Source organism: Durio zibethinus, chromosome 4, assembly GCF_047325235.1.
Source record: "Durio zibethinus cultivar Kanyao isolate XHJ-2024 chromosome 4, ASM4732523v1, whole genome shotgun sequence".
NCBI lineage: Eukaryota > Viridiplantae > Streptophyta > Magnoliopsida > Malvales > Malvaceae > Durio > Durio zibethinus.
The window spans coordinates 33,702,106-33,722,807 of record NC_143165.1 but is presented as its reverse complement, the minus strand read 5'-3'; the positions used below and the strand labels follow the sequence as shown (position 1 = coordinate 33,722,807).

The following is a 20,702-nucleotide window of genomic DNA, read 5'->3' as shown; positions in this document are numbered from 1 at the left end:
TTCTTTTACTTCAATTGAATAACTCTCATAACTAAAGAAGTGGTCTCCTGCACATCAGAAAGCAAATATTTTCTGATCATTGCCGAATAGTTGTTTGAGTATCTAGGAAAAAGGAAAAAGTTGGAACTACTCAAAGAAGAAGATGAAGAATGGTAAGTACTGAAACTGAAGAGAAGCAAGAAAGAGATACAAGTTGGCCCTAACCCACCACCAGATTTGCCTGAAAACTTCAAAAAGCATATCGTTGGAAAAATGGGTGGGTCGGATTGGGTTCTGGTGACACAAAAGCCAATATTTTACTCTGACAAAAACCGACAAGCCAGTTGGTTCACCATACCTTTTTCACAACTCAAAACTTATGAGTTTCCCAACAAAACAGATGCTGAGGATTTGGAGGATGAAAAAGCTATCCAGGTTTGCTTGTTGGAACCATCCACGGAGGAAACTGCTCTCACTTTTAAAAGGTAGAATACGAAGAAAAGCTCAACGTATGTCCTGAACACTTAACACTACGTAGAATTCAGTTGTGAAGAATAATCGACTCAAGATTGATGACATTGTGCAGCTTTGCGCTTTCCCAGTCAAATCAATTTTGTGCTTTGCACTTGTAAAACTGAGTAAGAATTATTTTATGTTAATTATAATCAAATATTATGATTATATAAAAAATTGAATGATCAAATATTATATTATAATTAAATTTTAAAATATTATGTTTATATAATTAATTGAATAATCAGCTTTTATATTATAATTAAGCTTCAACGAAAAATTAGATCATAAGAATAATGAGTTAGCCAGCCAAGTAGCATGTATGAGTTGTTTAATGAAAACGGCTTAATTTTCAAATTTGGATTTATAAAATTAGCTTTAGCTTCATGACCAACTATTTATATAGACTAGAGAGGAGATCTGCACGATGCTGCGGCTTTGTTTTACTCATATTAATAAAATTATTAGCTATAAAAATAAAAGATAAAAATAAAAATAATTGCATCAAATTGATTTTAGAATAGTTGAAAAAAAAATAAAAATTATATTAATATGCACCTTTAAGAATACAGTCTTGAGTTGTTGTGTCCAATCATCAAAAGTTCTAATATGAACACTAAGATAGTCATCTCTGAGGAGATAGTCATCTCTGAGGATGAAAGTAATAAAAAATGGATGCCTGTAGGTTCCCATGTGATCAACAATCATTGTCATGTTAAAAACAAAAGTATCCCTTTGACAATGTTTGTTCAAGGTTGAAAAAAAAAACAGTTACAGGATATGTGCAACCATATTTTGAATCTAACATTTGAACGGAGACACCTTAGTGCAATAGACAAACATGTATTGTCCACTCTTGTATCTGAATCCATAGGGCTTTGACATGTAAAGTGCTAGTACATTTCCAGGATAAAACAGTCATCTAGAGATTTTAAGGATAAAAATATAAATCCTAATGAATTTTTTTTTAACCCAGGAAGTTAAATATTGCATTGAATTATGTAAAGTGAGAAATTGCTTACCTTTTATGTTGTAACAGCCTTGATGCTTGTCTAAGCAGTCTGATCAATTTTTCACATAAATAAAGGATAACTGGAACTGCAAGTACATTCATGTTTGTCATTTCCAAAAGAATCAAGTTAATAAGGATGTTTAATATATATAGCATTGACTTATTGGAATTTGATTTCGTGATCATCGCTTACCATTTTTTTTTATCATTTGTGGGTCAAGAAGAGCTTAATTCCATGCACAATGGGGAGAATGTAAACAATGACAAATAGATAGTGAGAGTACCAGAAAGCGTTGAAGCTAGTTAGCTTTTTGGGAAGCTTGGCGAAGTTCATCCTACCCCGCCTGAAGCAAGGCACAACTAATGTGAAAGCTATGACTATTAACACCACCATTACAATCCCAATTACTCCTTTTGTGTGCTTTACAAAATGCCAGTAGCTTTTAGGTTGTTCTCTAAAATATTTTAACATTGGTTCATTCTTATCAGGAGTGGCATGAAGCAGGCGAGGAAAATTACATGCCAAATAGGAAATTGCATGTATGGCAACCCTAATTGAAATTTCGACTGCCGTCACTTGTAATCAAGTAATCAAATAAACTCCATTAATGAATTTAAAAGGTTATAATTCTTAACATATATGAACACATGTTCTCTGTTACCTTTTGAAAATTGAGGTTGTTGTCAAAGGGAGCAACAACACCTAATTTTGTCTTGTTCCTTAACCAGGTGATGGTGTTACAGTAGATAGGTAGCACAATTAGAGCCATATTCAATTTAAGTGTCTCAACTGCACTTTTAACAAAGCAAACACAATGCCCCATCACTTCAAATACATCTTTCCTCCTTCGATATTCGATATATTTGTATGTACATAGGCCACACACAATCCCAATCCATAGAGCTATTACCCATGCTTTTTGCTAGGAAGCATTTTCAAATTGTTTATCTATTTAAAATATAAGAATTCTGATCATTGAATTAAAGCCAAAAAGTAAACATAGAGCCAACAACAATAGTGAAAGAAATGCTTCAATTTACCATGATGTATCCTAGATGGTCTGGGTCTAATTCTTCCATAATCGAGGTTGCATATTCCTTAGCTTGTTTCTAGATATTGGAGAGTTTGCTTGTAAAGGCACTGAGGCTGATGATTTGTAAAAGTATACCAATAGTGAGATAAATTGTAAAAGTACATCAACAGTGAGATAAATTATGATTAAAAAATTATCAAAAAAATTTGACACAAAGTACATGCTTGATCGTACCTTTCAAATTTCATCTTCAGTCATTCTTTCATTTTCATCTTTATACACCTTATATTTTGTTAACCATTGGATTTAAGACCAAGCTCTGAAGGCTATACAAGGTGTACAACTTATTGATAAACAATTAATCTATGAAAAGTTCTTAAAAGAAAAGAAAACATGAGCAAATTTAGATGTCAAAGAAAGTGTGAAGCTTGGCATCGAAGCTTTGATTTGAAATTTAATCCCAAAACTCTTTTAGGTGAACTCTATCAATTAAGTCACCTTGAATATTTCATTTTTAAGCAAGTGCATCAAACAACAACCCTGCAAACTCCTTTGATTCCATTCCATCGATTCACACAATTCTCATTGAATTAAAACATTTGTAACTCTTTACTCATTTTTCTACTCCCAAAGGTACCTGTGACTGCACATATTTCTTTCCCAGTTTTTTTGGCTATTGCTTGCCTACCCATCAAGATCTAACAACACCAACCTCCAAAATCACATTAAAATGGCCATATTAAAGCAAACGCATAATCAAAATGGTCATAATAAAGAAAATTCATCTTCTAAAAAATCCAAAGTTCCTATAAACTACATTGTCAATAGTCCGCTTTTGGCCATTATAGTAAGGTTATATAACTATATTGAATACATAGATTGTTATTCTTGACATTTATCTTTTTAAAGTTATAGATTGTTATATTAAGTTATATTATCTTGACAACTTTTATATTAAATTATAAATTGTTATAAATTTTGATTAAAAACCCCAAAAAGTATTTATTAAAAGTTTACAATCATGTTTGCAAATATGAATTTTTTTCTAAAAAAATTTCATGCAAAGCAAAATAAAATGAGTATACTAAACATGCAATGAAAATAAAAAAAGAAAAAAAAGGGAAAGAAAAATTACCCATTTATAGATAATTCAATTTTAGATAGGCATTGTAGAAATTCCAATTCAATTTTGATTTTTGCCTTTTTTTTTTTATATGAAAGATAAAAAAGATAAAAAAAAAAAAAAAAACAAAACTTGAATTTTGAGAATTCTTAATAAATAAAATAATAATACTATTTATCTAATGGAAAAGAAATTAAAAGAGAATTGGGATTTGCAGAGAACAAACCAAATAAAGTAAATTGGGATTTGCAAGAAAATAATTATTACCAAATTGGGTTTTTTTGTTGTGACAATTTCTTTCATTATAGTGTGGGAAAGATGAAATACCAACATCAACAAAATCTTTAAGATCTATCATTTCATCCAGTATACAAGTTAGCATAGGAAACTAAAAAAAAAAAAAAAAAACCCAAGCAATGATAAGATAACATATCGCCTCTGTTCTAAAAAACCTATATTGCTATTGATTCATTTTAGCTAGGGGCTACGTTATCTACTGTGTATTTCCAAATAAAAAGTTAGTATCGTTAAACAAGTATAAATACACTTTATCTACATGTCAAAAATGTCAACAAATTTTTCGATCTAAGAGAAGCACTACTCACCAATAGTCATATATAAGAGCTTTCAAGGACGGACCATAACAAATAATTCATCAATGTAATCAAATATGCACTAAAATACTTCATCAAAAGTTGTTGATGAAGGTTACATGAGACGAAATAAAATTAACCAAATTACATTCATTCTAACAATTTCAACAAAATTGAATACTGAAAATTTTGATGAGTTAAGAGGGTTTAACCAAAAAAATTTTGCAGGGATCATGCAAAATCAAACATCTGGGAAAATCAAAACAATCGTTACATTTGCAGAAAACATGCAAAATCAAAACCAAAAAAATTTACAAAGAAACAAACAAATACTTACCTGAAAAAAGAAGATCGTCACCACCTATTGCACTTGTGCACTACTTTTATTTGATTTTTTCTTTCAGATTCAAAAAAAATAAAAATAAAAAGAAAAATATATATTTGCTCACAGAAGAAAAAAAGAAAAAAGAGAAATTGAAAAGGAAAGGGAAAGTTTGAAAAACAATGAAACAATTGGGAACATCAAATGAACAATTGAAAAAGGTTTTACCAAAATTATCCTTCCTATCATCAAATAATACATTACTGAGCTATCTCCATTAAAATTAATTAGAGACGGCATTTATATTATGTAATAGATTTAAGTGTAGTGTGGGAATTGAAACAATCTTAATATTTAGTTTTTAAGAATTTGTTTAAGAATACTTTTAAATTTAAAAAATTTTGTTAATCAATTTATCTTTTTTTGAATAAAAAATTGCATTCAAAATGGGATTTTTCTAATTTCTATTTAATAGTAGTAAAAGAGTATATCGATTTATATATAATTCAAAAAGAGGATTATTATATACTTTCTTTGTCCTATTTTTTGGTCTATTTTTCAGATGTCTTAAAATTATATCTTATTTTATTTTTTGAATATCTTAAACTTTTTTTTATATTTTAAAATTTTTTTTAAAATTTTTTTTATTTTTTAACATTAAAAATCATGAAACTTTAATTTTATAAAAAAATTAATTTTAATATTAAGTACATGACAAACATTTATCATATAAAAGAGTCAAAATTTTTTTATTTTTTTTAAAGTCCGTGAAAGTTAATACATGAAAAATATTTAAAAATTAAAGGAATATAATTTATCTCAATTTCTCTAATATATCCCTCAAAAATTCGAAAGTAACAAAATTTCGCTTTACATTCTATCAAACAAAGCTTATTCATTAAAAATAAAGTTGATATTTAGCATGGTGGTTAATCCAAGGTTCTATATTATTTTAATCCCAAACTCCAAACTTCAAATAACCTATAAAAAAAAATTGTATCATATATTTATTTGAGATTCATAAATATTAGTGGATTATCCATGCATTGCCGTGGGGTTAAATTTTATAGAATAAATTTAAAATAATTTGGATATAATTTATTTTTTAAATAACTATATTTTTTACATATCTTAGCATAGGTTTATTTTTGATAAATTTTTATATTTTATTATTTCTGTACAATTATCTTAAATTATAAATCTTTCAAAGAAAATATTTAAGTAAAATATTAATATATAAAAAAAGAAAAAAATAGTGCTTAAAAGATTTCAATTTTTTTTTTTATTATGGTCCCTTAATATTGGATTCACTATGCTTGTAGATGTTTTAAAATGTATGATGAAGTAAACAAATTTAAAAGTGAAAATAGCAGAAAATTATGTCTAAAAGATTTCTCTTCCTTGTATGGTTTTAGGGTTTATCCAAGAGTAATTGGGCCTTTAACCATGACTTTGGGTTGGATCACGGCAACAATCCATTTATCTTTCATTTTATTTTATGTTTTTTTAACCAAAAAGCCCAAAGCTTAGCCATGAAAGGGAACCCTAAAAACCCTAGAGTCAGGAATCAATATATTTGTTAGATTGTTACAAGGCATTAGCCGCTGTTTTACTTCTGCTAGGCAGACCCGCTAAAAAGCTTCTTGGGCAGCAGAAGCAGCTACCAGATCAGCCGTCATGGTACGCATTTTTCTTCAATTGATTCCTCAATTTTATGTGATTATTTTACAACGCTGAACTCGATTTTGTTTTGAATCGTTCAGGTGAAGTATTCGAAGGAGCCCGATAATGCCACCAAGTGTAAACTCCCATTTGTTCCTTTTTTGAGTTTTTTTGTTTCTTTTTATGGATGCAAATTTCTTGGTTGGAAACTGATGATGTTTGGTGTTGATTTTTTGCAGCCTGCAAGGCAAGGGGCTCTGATCTCAGGGTTCATTTCAAGGTATTATCATCATTACTTGATATAATTTGATTTAATTCTTGATATAAAGTTCTGGTTATTGGTTGGTGTTGTTGGGAAACCTCTGTCTACTATTATATATGGTGGAAGATCCAGTAAATTTTGTGACACTTAACAACTCACTGTTAAATTTAGATGTAGATTTGCTTGGTACAGTAGTCTTCCTCATATTGTTATCATGGTTGATAATTAGATTAAATAATTGAAGGCTGCCGTGAAACTGCTCTGTTTTTTTTTTATTATTATTTTCATTTTTGCTTGAGGGAGGAGTTTTAAGTAATTTTGGTAACCTTTTTAGGACGTTGTTTATGGTTATGAAATTTTTGGTTGAGTATTTGGATTCTTAAACCTGATGAAAAAAGCAGGGTCTTGTTGCCTTTTGTGAACGAGGCTCTCGTAAAGTTCAGGAAAATTACTTGCATTGTTATTGGGTGAACCTCTGGATTTTCTTGGTGACTGAAGGTTCAGTAAATGATGCGACACTTTGTAATCCTATGGAAAAAATTTAGTTTTTGGATTAATTGTGATATGAGAATGAGTTTGTTTAATTGTTTTTTGGCATGTCTTGATGTTGGTTGGTTGCTTTTGTGAACTATCATAGTATTGGTTTTATGATATATATTTCCCATCTTTTTTTGGATTTTCTTACCCATTTTGTGCTGTACTGTTTGGTGGTGGTCATCCATGAATATCATACCTGTTTATTGTATTATAGAACACAAGGGAGACAGCTTTTGCCATTAGAAAGTTGCCTTTGGGTAAGGCTAAGAGGTATTTAGAGGATGTTATGGCCCACAAGCAGGCCATACCTTTCCGACGCTTCTGTGGTGGTGTTGGACGTACAGCTCAGGCAAAGAACAGGCATTCTAATGGACAGGGTCGCTGGCCTGTAAAATCTGCCAAGTTCATTCTAGATTTGCTGAAGAATGCTGAGAGTAATGCCGAGGTATGCTTAATCTTTGGTTTTTTTAGTTTCTTTTTTTCTTCTCTCTATTGCTTTACTTTCCTAACAATTGGAAATTATCTTCTCAGGTCAAGGGATTGGATGTCGATGCACTCTATATTTCTCACATCCAGGTAAACCAGGCTCAGAAGCAGAGGCGTCGTACCTACCGTGCCCATGGAAGAATCAACCGTATGTATTAGAACCATGCACTCGTTGTATAGATTCTGTTTCGTTTTCCTATGTTAAAAGGACTCTGCTCTTTTTGCCAGCCTACATGTCTTCTCCTTGCCACATTGAGTTAATTTTATCTGAGAAGGAAGAGCCTGTCAAGAAAGAGGTAATTTAATTAAACTTAAATTTCCTTAATGAATGCAAATTATGACGTTTTTTAATTTTTGTTGATATAATCTTCCTTTCCTTTCAGCCTGAAACTCAATTGGCAGCTGGCAAGTCCAAGAAGTCCCAAGCTCTGCGCAGTGGTGCTTCCTCTTGAGTAAAAGTTTTAAAGTTTAGTCGGTGAAACAGTACTTTCTCACCTTTGATTTCTTACTTTTGAGCAAGTTTTGGTATTTTTCAAAGTAGAATGAGTTGTTATTTAGATGTATTGGATGGTGGGTTCTTTTGTTTTCAAACCATGTTTAGTCAATGTTATCTGAGATTTATCTTGCAGATTTTTTGTTCAATCTAGTCAGTTAAAAATGTTTTATATAAGTTGCATTCTTGATTAAGTTATCTTGTTAAAAGAATAGTAGTAGTAGATCTTTTATAAAAAAGTAATACATCTGATAATTTTAAATACGATAAAAAAATAATATAAAAAAGGACATGAAAGAAATACAATTTAAATTACCAACTAAAATAACAATTTATATTTGGGTTCGTTGGATATGAGTTCGAAAGAGATAATGCTAGGAATGTTTATTTCAGTTAAGCAAGCATAAAGGTAGAAGGGATAATCCATTGAATATCAGGTAAACTCGGCAACTATAATCGGAGAATTCGACTTTTTAGAAATTTTCGTTGTTTCTTCTGATTTGTGATTTTGGAAACTATTTAATCATTTGATACTTGAATCTTGACATTACTCTGTTGTCTGAGTGACGATTTTCAAGTTTCAACAGGCTATTTCAGTTTTTTTTTTTTTTCAATGTGATTTAATTATAAATTGTACTTTTTTATTAAATATAATGGCAAAATAAAAGTAGATAGTCATCAGTTGTCGGACTATTGGATTTTTAATTCTATCGTAATTTAAATTTTAATGTTTTTAAATATAAAATTTTTAATAAATTTTTAATTAAATCAAAATATAATGATAAATTTCAATATTCGTTTCTAGTTCTGCGAATTTACTCTATAATCTCATAACCATTAATCAATAAAAAAAGTCAAAAAATATTTTATTTCATCTAAATTAGGCGTAAAATCTTCCGACCCATGTTTATATTTTCTCAACAGCGCGACTAGATCGTCTATCATTGCTTTTATTTAATGAAATTACAAGTATCATTATTTTTTTAACGAAATTACAATCTAAACAATAAATTTTAAATTTTTTTTATGGGATTCACTTGATATCGAGAATATGTCATATTTGTGATTTTTTTTTCCTTTTTTATTATTTGTATTATTTTTCTCTTCTTAAATTTAATAAACATTTTAAAAAATGTTACGTAAAGTATATGATAATTTTGCATGGCATCAATTTGACTTTTTTTAATTTTTTAATTACATAATTTTACAATAAAAGGTAACAATTAATAAAATTGATAAAATAATTTATATTCAATGAATTTTAATTTATCTCAATTCGATTGAAGATAATTTTTTCAAATCAAAATCCACTTCGGATGAGTCAAGTTTTTAGAGATATGAAATCAAGAAAAAAAGCATATTTAAAGTGTTTTATCACAATCAATTTTAGGATATATATATGTTTTATTATTAGCTTTATCATATATATTATATTAATAAAATTATTATTTGATACATTAATAAAAATAACAATATTTTAAACTCAATAAAAGTGTCAATGTGATGTCTTTTATTTTTTTTATTTTTTTCAATTCTTTTTTTTAATTTTTATATTTTAATTAAATAAAATTTACAAGAAAATGAGGTAATTGAATTATTCATTATCACCTCTATTTGACTTTTTTTACCTTTTTTTTTCTAATTAAATAAATTTTACAATAAAAAATTAATAAATAAAGATAACAAAAAAAAAAATTTAAGCCATGGCAAATCATGCTAGTTATAAACTATAAGATAAATTTTACAAATATACGGAACACAGGATTTTTCATTGGAAGTGCCATGTGACGACTTCATGGTTTATCTTTTTTTTTTTGTTTTTTTGTTTTAACAATATCTGAGAAAAAGAGAGGAGGAGTTATTCCTTAATTTAACCAAAGAGAAAATGAGATAAGAGTATGTGAAAGATTTCTAACATCAACAACCAACAAAGATCACATTTTGACATATAAAATGTAATTAAAAAGCTAGCAAAGACCATAATTTTGGTTTTTGATGCGTAATTTTTTAATACAATCCAAATACCATGTTTCTCATATAGAAACATAATCATTGTAAAGCCAAAACAGCTTCCACCCATATGTATTTGTCAGATCCCACTTTTAACATGCTATTGCTTCATGAGCTTTAAGAGTAAAAGAAGATGTATTGCTTTCATGAGCTTTCATAAGTTCACCCATAATTTTTTTTTATTCTAAAAAAAATTCTTGGCAAAGTAAAATGAGAAGATTTGATGAGATTTTGATGCACAAATATTTCGTTTCTTACATAAGAAGGGTAGTCTTTATAGTTTTTTATTGTAAAAAAAGTTTTTGAGATAATAAAAAGAGAAGATTTGATGAGATTTTAATGCATAAAGAATACCTTTCTTACATAAGAAAGGTAGTCTTTGTAATTTTTTGTTGTAAAAATTCTTAGAAAAGTAAAAGAAGAGATTTGGCGAGATTCATTGACTTACCTTTTCCTTTATCACTTTTGCTTGTGTGCATAAAAACTACATCTCTTACATAAGAAAGGTAGTTTTTATAGTTTTTGGTTATGAAAAAAAAAAGTTCTTGAAAAAATAAAATGAAAAGATTTTGTGAGATTTCGGTGCACAAAGATTACATTTCTTACATAAGAAAGGTAGTCTTTGTAATTTTTTGTTGTAAAAATTCTTAGAAAAGTAAAAGAGGAGATTTGGTGAGATTCGTTAACTTACCTTTTCTTTTATTACTTTTGCTTTTGTGCATAAAAACTACATCTCTTACATAAGAAAGGTAGTTTTTATAGTTTTTGGTTATTAAAAAAAAAGTTCTTGAAAAAATAAAATGAAAAGATTTTGTGAGATTTCAGTGCACAAAGATTACATTTCTTACATAAAAAAGGTAGTCTTTGTAATTTTTTGTTGTAAAAAAAAAATCCTTAGAAAAGTAAAATAAAAAGATTTGGTGAGATTCATTAACTTACCTTTTCCTTTATCACTTTTGCTTTTTTAAGACTAAAAAAAAAATTCACCAAAAACTACGTTTCCTAAATTAGAAACATAGCATTTAGTTAATGTTACAAACACTAAATACTACGTTTTTAAAATTATAAACGTAGTCTTTAGAATAAAATTCATATAACAAATCCATTTATCCATCCATTCATACTATTAATTTTACTAACTTTGACCTACACTTCACCTTAGCCTATGCAAGTGTCATCTAAAATTTTTTTTTCTTTCCCTTTTCTTTTTGCTTGAATCTGTTTTTCTTCATCTTATCCATATCTTCACGTAACAGAGGACAAAAGAATTTGGATCTTTTTTTTTCAAGAATTGCTACAGCCTATCGTTACCTCTTTCGATGAATCCTCTAATGGTATAAACAATTCACTTCTCATGCCAGGAACATTTTAGTCGTTTCTTCTCCTTCACTTTTATGTTATTATTATTAGATTAATTTGTTGATTTCAAAGGGTGGTTAGCTATGTCTTTTCATTCTCAGTTTTATTCAAAACAAAAAAAGTTTTTTTTTCTTTTTAAAAATAAAAAAAAATGATTAATGGTTTATCGATTCTATTTGCAAATTGCAATGCAAGTACAATTTTAAAAGGGAACAATGTTTTTTAAGTAATGAAAATTAACCCAAAGTGAAATGAAAAGTGCTTTGGTTAGCAAGTATTAAAATAAGTTTGCAACTTGGATTTTGATTTTGATTTTGCAATATCAATAAAACTAGAAATGTTATGTTATCACTTCAATCAACAAAAATGAGAATGAGAAAAGAAGGCATTGATGATCCATTTTGTTTCACTAATTAAGAAAAATTACGACTATGATTGGTAGAAAATTATTACTGTTATAAGTAATTCTAATAAGTATTACTATTTCAATATATAAAATTCTAAGTATTTTAATTTTTTTACCTTAAATACAAGATTTTAAAGTTGAATTTTTTTGTTTTAATTATTTTACTTCTTATATAGCTTTTTAGCCTTTTGTTAAAGGATTAAATGTCAAATTTTCTTATTAAATCAATAGGGTTGAGTAAAGATTTTATTTTAGTTTTATTTCACTTTGAATTTGTTAATGTAAGCTTGATGGTAATGTTTCAATTAAATTCATTTATGGTTCATTTTATGTTTTGAATAGCATCCAAAAAGATCTATTTCTTGATTGAAATATTAATTTTTCATTTTTGCTTGAATTTAAGTTTGTAGCTATTTCACTTGATGAATATTTTTCTTATGGTATATTATCCTTTTTTTTTTCTTTCTTTTAAGTTTTTATATTTTGTTTATTACATTTATTTGATTGTTTAATTTGAAGTTAAAAGTTATTCTTTTTTGTGAACCCATGAAAATGGTGATAACATTGCTTGGCTATTTGGTTTGATCCTTTTTTTTTTTTTGACACAAGGAATTGATTTTTTTCTCCATACTTTTTGTGCATATGTTTTTTCTTAAGTTATTTGTTTAGTATTTTTTTTTGTTTAGTAAATTGATTTTTTGTTTGTTTACTTTTTTAGGTTATTCTCAATTTGATAGAATTATTTTGAGTGTGGGTAATGTTTTTTATTCTTTATGGTTATCTTGGATTTTTTTTTTGTCAAGGATTTATTGATTTTTTAGATCACTTTAAATGCATCTAAAGGTATTTTGCTTTTTAGATTTTTTTTTCTTTACACTTTAAATGTTGGACTTGTTTGAATTTACAATGTTGCATTTTTAGATAGTTTAATTTTTTTACCTTATGGAAATTCAATTTATATTCATATGGTAGTTATGGATTAATCTTTTAATATATTGATAGTGTAAAAATTTTTAATAATATATATTGATTTTATTAAATTTTGTTCTTTTTTTCACTAGCAAGTTTGCCATGCATTGTTGGCTTTTAAGGCTACTTAAATGCAGCTGAAGCTATTTTGATTTTTATATTTTCTTTATGCTTTGAAGGTTAGATTTGTTTAAAGCTTACAATATTATTTTTTAAAAATATTTAAAAAAATTTTACCTTATGAAATTCAATCGATGTTTATAGGATAATAGGACTAATCTTTTATAATGTTGATATTGTAGAATTTGTTTCATATATATATATATATATACTATATTGATTTCATTAAATTTTGTTTTTCTTATCACTGGCAGGTCTACTATACACTATTGCAATTATTCTGATATAGATAATTATAAGAAATTTATATTTTATTTTTGTTATTAATTAATTGATTTTTGTGGATATTTATTCTAAACTATAAATGTATTAATGTTGCTATTTTTAAGACATAGATAATCAAGTGGCCTTTATTAATCTTTTTAATTTTAATTTTATCTATTATTATCATGTAGTTTCTTTTGCAGGGAAATTTGTTTAAGTTTGAAGATCCCTTGAATTTTTCTGTGAGTCATTTCTTTTTTAACAGTTAGTTGTCTTTGAAATTATTGATAATAATATATTTTTAGTTTCATTTTAATCATCTTTTTTAATCATATTTGGGTTTATATTGTAGATCCAACATTCTTTTGTCATCACCTATTTTTATTTTCATATTAGTAATTGCATATGTTTGATTTTGTTTAATTTTATTTTGTATTTTCTATTATGATGCTTGATTTCTATTATTGCATTTGCTATAGTTATTTTTAAATTTAAGGGTAAGGTATTACCAAAGTTTCCTATATATGTATCTATTCTTTAAAGTTTTTGGGCTACTAATTTAAAATCATGATTAAAATCTTCTACTTAAACTAATGGTTTATGTTCATTTTAAATAGCTACTAAAACTATTGAAGATAGTCTTATAAGAATAAATATTGAAATTCCTATAATAGTCATGTTAGCTCTCTTATTGAGTTGTTAGTTCTAATTTAGAATTTGTTGATTAGTTTTTTAAGTTCTTTAGAACTTATTCATTAAATGATTGTTTTCTAGAAATAAAATTACAATAAAATATAAACCTTAGTTCTTTTGTTACTTATTTATTTATGAGTCCCCCTTACAATTAGTGCCAAAGACTATGTTCCTAAACTTTAGAGATTACACTAATTTAAATCCTTTGATTATAAGAGATATGGTACAATCCCTAATTCTAAGGGATTTGATATTGCAGCACAATCTTTGACTTGTTGGAGTTATGCTGAGCATCAAGCCTTTTAGAAGCCCCCAATTTGATCTTCCTAAAATCATGTTCAAGCGTGCTCGTGTTACGAACCTAAGGAAGAGTCCTAAATCTCACATCGAACATAATAAGAAGGTCACTGGGATATATAAGGGTTCACACCACCTCCACCTTGTAATGCGCCTTTTGTAAGACAAAACTGTGAGGCCAGGGGGGTCAGAGCGGACAATACCTCACAAGGGTGTGAACCATGGCAGGAAGGCTGATCTAGGACGCCGGAAGGGTGAATGCCCGGGTTTCAGAGTCGCGCGAGTTCGGAGCTTAAGTCTCGACCCGTGATAAGTGGTATCAGAGCCAACCCTAAACCGTTTGATCCACGTCAACCACCTCGAGGGAGGTAGGCAGGGAGGCCAACCTCCGTGACGAGGACATCACGAGGTTGGGTGTAGAAGAATGTTACGGACCTAAGGAGGAGTCCTGAATCCCACATCGAACATAATAGGAAGGTCACTGGGATATATAAGGGTTCACACCATCTCTTCCTTGTGAGGCACCTTTTGTAAGATAAAACTGTGAGGTAGGGGGGGCCAGAGCAGACAATACCTCATAAGGGTACGAACCGTGGCAGAAAAATTGATCTAGGACACCGGAAGGGTGAATGCTCGGGTCCAAGAGCAGCATGGGTTCGAAGCTTAAGTCTCGACCCGTGACACTCGCACTTGGATCCAATTACGTGCCTACACCTCGATCATCAGTACCTTCACCTTAATTTGACTGTGTGTCCACACATTGCTCACTAGCACCCGCATCTAGATCAGTTTAACTGTATAGAATATGAACACCTTACTTGAGCCTTTGGAGTATGAATCATTACCTGCATCACTATTTTGGGTTAGTTCCCTGTAACCTAGACCTCTAGTGCTTCTCAGGGCCTAGTCCTCTTAATTATTAGACTTAGTCCTACTAAATCTAGAACTCTTACTAGATTTAGAAAGAACCCCTAGGCCTGGACCAGCTTATTGACTATGACATTCTCCCCTACTTATTCTAGCAACGTCCTCATTGTTAAGTAAATAATGCGCTCGCCTTACACATTGATTTCTATTCCTACCCTGCGAACCAGTTTTCCAATATTTTGATACCATACCTAAACATGTACTCTATTGGCTTTTATTATTCTCAATCCTAAGTTCCTCAGAACCTTGCTGCAATGGTCCTTTTTGCCCTGTGCTGTCGATACTTCTTCTAAGTCGCCTAGACACACTCTTTTGCAAGGAATTTAACTGCACCCTAAGACTTATATTGTGGCACTCAGTTGCCATTGCTTTCCCTTCATTAGATCCTCGAGAAGCCCCAACCGCTTGACAATCTCGAATAGCACCTAGTTATATCTCATTGGGCTACTTTTTATGCTATTCACCGCTGCTATTCTTATTTTTAGATAGCCCATCCACTCGCTTGATGGCTAAAAGCTTCAGGCACTCTTTAACCTAATGTGGATCAATACAAAAATAGTAAGTCAAGAGTTTCTTCTCGTTGCCCCTACTAATGGCTCTGTCAGTTTTATGAAATCTAAGTTTCATTGCAATTATTTGCTCTCCTAAAGAACAAACACCAAGCCTTTTCCTTAGGCCTTGAAGACTTAGTGCACTCAACCTAAGTTATTGCATGACTCTAAATTACAACTCTGATCTAATTTAACTCTTGCATGCCTCTAAGTTACAGCTCAACCTTTACCCACAGTTTTAGACCATCCATGAAATACTTAGGCACCTCCACTCTATGACCCAAGCCCGCACTAATAATCACAATAATTCACAATACAACATGGTTAACCTTGAGCCTGGTTAGCTCCTTTCGCTATATATGCTTCTCCATTACCTTATTCAAGAATCCCTTAACGTCTTCGAGCCAATATATTAACTGAAGAATGGCTTTTTCACACTTCGCCAATCGAGTGTTTATCGGCACATATCTTTCCTTAGCCTTCCTCCACTTGTCTATAAATGGGCACCCATCGCGTACCTCATTTGGGCCTTCATCTGGTTTTCTCTAGTCATACCATAGCCTAAAACATACAAACTATTAAACCAAAAATATATAAACTAAAAGATTACCTCAACTCTAGTAGGCACTCAAGTGATCCGAGTTTTAGTTTTCGTACACCAGTCTATCAACACGACACACTAGCACAGCACACATTATTAAGTACTAATTTGTACACTAACTTAGCAAACCCTACACTATTAGTCAGGCATTAGTCTACACACCTGTACAACATACCTAGCACACCCACAACACATAACAGTAATCTATCGAGCACCTGTTTAGCACTCAGCATGCTTACACCTAGCACACCAGAGGTGTTTTACCAGTATACAAGTATAGTAACCCTTCTAAGATACCCATACCATGCAACAAACTACTCGTTTCACATAGTTAAACTCCTACACATATAGTAGGATGTCTGCACAACTCACCATAATACTTGTACACCATACTAAGATGCCCGCACACAAGGTCTCTGACTTACACCAATGCCAACTCTGGCATCCACAGCAACTTTGGCTCTTTTTGTCACGAGCAGGGTTCTGTTACACACTCTGAATTAAGACTCTGATCACCACCTCTAGTTTGAACTAGGCTCTGATAACTCTAGTATCAAGTTCTGTTACTTACTCTAAAAATTCCTTCGAACCAAGCCTGATACCACTTATCACAGGTCGAAACTTAAGCTCCAGGCTCGCATGACTCCAAGACATGAAAATGGACTTTTTCACGTCTCAGATCAACTTAACACAAGATATGATGCTCAGGCACTTAATACTGTAGGGCTTGACCTCCCAAAACATTGTAAAACAAAAAGCATAAAAAGTGCTTAAAGAAAAGCAAACAAGAACAACAAAAAGTTAAGGCAAAAGTAAGGATTTTACTCTATGGTTCTAGTATGTATAATGAGGGTGAGGACTCTATTTATAGCTAAGTCCCTCTTACAATTAGTACTTGAGATTACATTCCTAAACTCTAGAGATTACACTGATTTAAATATCTTGATTCTAGAAGATATGTTACAATCCTTAACTCTAGGGTTTTGATACTGCAGCACAATCTTTGAGTTACTGAAATTATGCTAAGCACTAAGCCTTTTAAAAACCCCAAAATCTGATCCTCTCAAGACGGTGTTTAGGCGTGCCTATACCTTGAGCATCAGTGCTTTCAACTCAATCCAATTGTATGTTCGCACATTGCTCACCAATGCCCATATCTAGGCCTGGTTTAATTTTACCAAATTTGAACATCTTGCCTAAGCCTCTAGAGTCTGGATCAAGATTTTTTAATTAGTGTTGTATATTTTTGTTGTTACAAAATAACTTTTTTATTATATGACTTCCAATTAAAGTTTTATAATTCTTATTATCATTGTTAAGGGAATGATAATGCAGTTCTTTTAGTATCCTATATTAACCTTTTTCATACGGTAGACAAAATAAAGCTATATAAATTAAGAAATGAATCTAAATTATTATATTTAACCTTTTCATATGCTAGGCATTGTTTGTACATGACACCATAAAGGCAACATCTACCTTTTCTTTTATGATTGTTTTATTAGTTCCTTCATTTCCTTACAAATTTTGGGGAAATTATAATGACAATAAAATAATGAATATCAAGGTCTTGAATTTTTGAAACAATGTAACTATCAAATTAGAATAAGTTAATTTTGATAGAGAAAAATATCTTTACTTGCAAGATGTATATAATTTACTCTAGGTAATTGAATTTGGATGTTAAAATTAGTGGCAATGACTGAAAACCCCATTGGACATGGTTTTGCAACCATTCTTTTAATTTACAACAATACAAATTTCCCATATTTTTCATTTTGTTGCTATAACACTGACAAATTATTTCATTTTCTTTTTTTCCTAATAATCGAATAAATTTTCAAAGCCAGCAAAATGATTTGGGAATTGAAAAGCTTGGTTGTTGGTACCTAGTAGTCATGGCCTTAAAAGTTACTACTTAAAGCCTTTGTATTTGATAGGAACTTTCCTAGACCCAAAGGGTTCATAATTACCATACATATGCACAATCACAGTAACTTAAGAACAATGTCCAATGTGATAGGTACAACGCGTGGGCCTAACATCCATGTCTTTTAAATGTTTAAGTTTTAATTTTTTTTTTCAATATTTTGATGTTTTCATTTTCAAGTTTTTAAGCTCCAATGGAATAAATTTTTGATAGGCTTAAAGCTTTTAGTGAATTTAAGGTAGATCAAAAGGATTCTTTTAAATTTTAAATTTTAATGAATATGAATTATTATTTTATTTTTAATTGAATTAATGAAATATAAATAAATTGGCAACAAATATAAAATGTTGAATCTTGTTGTATTTTTATTTTTGTTTTTCATTTGTTTAGGATAATCATGATTTATAGTAATGGAAAATGTACTTTTTTTTTTAATGTGTATTTGCGTGTTTGAATGCTATGTAGGAATTTGTTTGTATGTGTGCATGTTAAATCTTATGCTATTTTGTTCTTATGGATTGCTTTCATTCAAATATTCTCTTTTTGTAGATTATACTTTTTGATAAGATTATTATTGAAGAATTGATAAAAAAAAAGTACATTTTTGATTAATTAATTCAAATATAGTTCTATGATTTACATTATAATATTATTTGTTAATATTAATTGTAATTGGTAGTATTAATGTCTTTTTCATTTTTAAAAAAAAAACATAAATTACATTCGAACTATGTCGGAATGTCATTGGTGATGAAAATAGAAAAAAGAAGTTGTGGATGAGATCCATAGATTAGCAAATATGTCCCATTAAAAGTAGAAAATAGAGTGATTGCATTTATGTTGAAAATTTTTATGTCTTTCTTTAAGTAGTTTACTCTCCCAATTGATGTTTTATTCAGACTTTTTTCTTCTAAAAGTAGAGTTTGAGTTATGATCAATTGTGTGATTGAAGATAAGTTCATTATTCACTTTCTTTTTATTAAAGGATTTTATAATTTATAAAAGTGAATTAAGTTAGAAGATATGACAGAAAAACATCTTTATGCACATTACTAATGGATTTATTTGTTGATATTAAGCCCATATGCAATTCATATTGTTTATCTTCCCTAATTGATTTAAGAGTTTCTTTTAATTAAATTATCTATTTTATTTAATTTTACATATTCTTATTAATCAATATGGGGTTGTTTAATTACATTCTACTCCTTTATGAGCCGCAAAGAAGAGCGGGTATCATCATGCTGGTAAACGTTATGATCATACTCGTTGATTCTTCCTTGTTATTGACTTCCACTTTCAGACATCTTTCTCCCTCACTCCACTCTTCACGTTGCTTTCCCGTAAGTTTTGCTTTTTCTACTCTCATTCATTAGAAAGTCACAATTCTATGGCTAGAGTTTCCGATTCAACTCAATTTTTATTTATTTTGCTTGTCTTCGGATTTTCTCACAAGTTTTATGGTGATTTCCGCTTTGAAGGCTATGAGGATTTCAAGTTTATTTTCTCTGAAACCAAACATAGACATAAGGTTTAGCCATCAATGTTTGATTCTCAATTTCCTATCTTCTGATCCCGAGTGATTTTGATGATCCTAGAATTTAGTGAACAGTTAGCTTCCGTGACTTTGAGTTTCTCTTTTCTTTTGTTAACCAAACAACATTTAGGGCTTTGGTTTAGCGATCTTCGCTCCCAAAGTCACAATCAATGATCTCTAAGGTTTAACAAAGAACGGAAGCAATTTGGGGATTGGGATTCTTGTGTAGTGAATTGCCCAATGTCCCTAAACCCCCAAACCATGGCAGCATATTCGAAAATTATATCATTTTATCTAGTTGCTTGACAAGTTTTTCTAGGAGAAATTCATTCATCTGATAAAGCTTCAGTAAGGATGGATGTAGTTGTAGTTATGGTTTCTTTAATTGTTTTGGGTCATTGTTTTTGTGGTTACTTATATTTTGGGTTATGTTGATGTTGAATTGGATTGTAGATGGATTGGCAAGGGCAAAAGTTTGTGGAGCAGATAATGCAGATAAGTTTGTTGGTGTTTGCAGTGATTGCATTGGTTGCAGGTTATGTATTGGGATCGTTTCATCTGATGATGCTCGTGTATGCTGGTGGTGTGACTCTCACCACATTGATTACTGTTCCAAATTGGCCTTTCTTCAATCGCAACCCACTCAATTGGTTGGATCCCAATGAAGTTGAGAAGCATCACAAGCCACAGGTGGCTGTGAGTTTGAAGAAGAAAGCCACCCAGAAGTAAGGTCAATTTAACTTGATCTTAGCATCACTAGAGTTTGCTTGGAGGCTGAATTGAATGTTTTGTGCCTTTATGTGCATCAATGGATACTGTAGTCCACTTGTTTCCCCGAAGTTTCTGAACTATGAAACAATTTGTTGAAAAGAATTCTTCTTATGCATCTTTTTCTCTTTCTTCTTGTGCCTCTAATATATTACTATGAAACAATTAGTTGAAGAGAATCCTTCTTATACATCTCTTTATCTTTACTGGAAGCTGAGATGAAAATGTCTTTTTATTGGGTTGTGCTTTAGATT

General features: G+C 30.0%; 2 protein-coding genes, 1 non-coding gene and 1 pseudogene across 4 annotated transcripts; 3 read left to right on the top strand and 1 right to left on the bottom strand.

Moving 5' to 3' along the window:
* Positions 1–5: 5 nt before the first annotated feature.
* Positions 6–3,100, bottom strand: LOC111289021 (respiratory burst oxidase homolog protein C-like; annotated as a pseudogene).
* Positions 3,101–6,176: 3,076 nt separating this feature from the next.
* Positions 6,177–8,151, top strand: LOC111287361 (large ribosomal subunit protein uL22y-like). Its single transcript, XM_022877875.2, has 7 exons — positions 6,177–6,256; positions 6,340–6,376; positions 6,478–6,518; positions 7,252–7,482; positions 7,569–7,671; positions 7,752–7,819; positions 7,907–8,151. Exons 1-7 carry the CDS (start codon positions 6,254–6,256, stop codon positions 7,973–7,975), a joined length of 552 nt encoding a protein of 183 aa, XP_022733610.2. The 5' UTR covers positions 6,177–6,253; the 3' UTR covers positions 7,976–8,151.
* On the top strand, positions 6,892–7,021 carry LOC149519350 (small nucleolar RNA snoR74). Its single transcript, XR_016341963.1, has one exon. It is a non-coding gene; the product is annotated as a small nucleolar RNA snoR74 (small nucleolar RNA).
* An 11,032-nt stretch (positions 8,152–19,183) lies between the features above and the next one.
* LOC111288162 (signal peptidase complex subunit 1-like) lies at positions 19,184–20,660 on the top strand. 2 transcript variants are annotated; one of them, XM_022878934.2, is made up of 2 exons: positions 19,184–19,486; positions 20,134–20,660. In XM_022878934.2, the coding sequence occupies exons 1-2, from the start codon at positions 19,325–19,327 to the stop codon at positions 20,407–20,409; spliced, it is 438 nt and encodes a 145-aa protein (XP_022734669.1). In that variant the 5' UTR covers positions 19,184–19,324; the 3' UTR covers positions 20,410–20,660. The 2 variants fall into 2 exon arrangements, with proteins under 2 accessions (XP_022734669.1, XP_022734670.1); XM_022878935.2 differs by having other exon boundaries at positions 19,435–19,674.
* Positions 20,661–20,702: the final 42 nt, after the last annotated feature.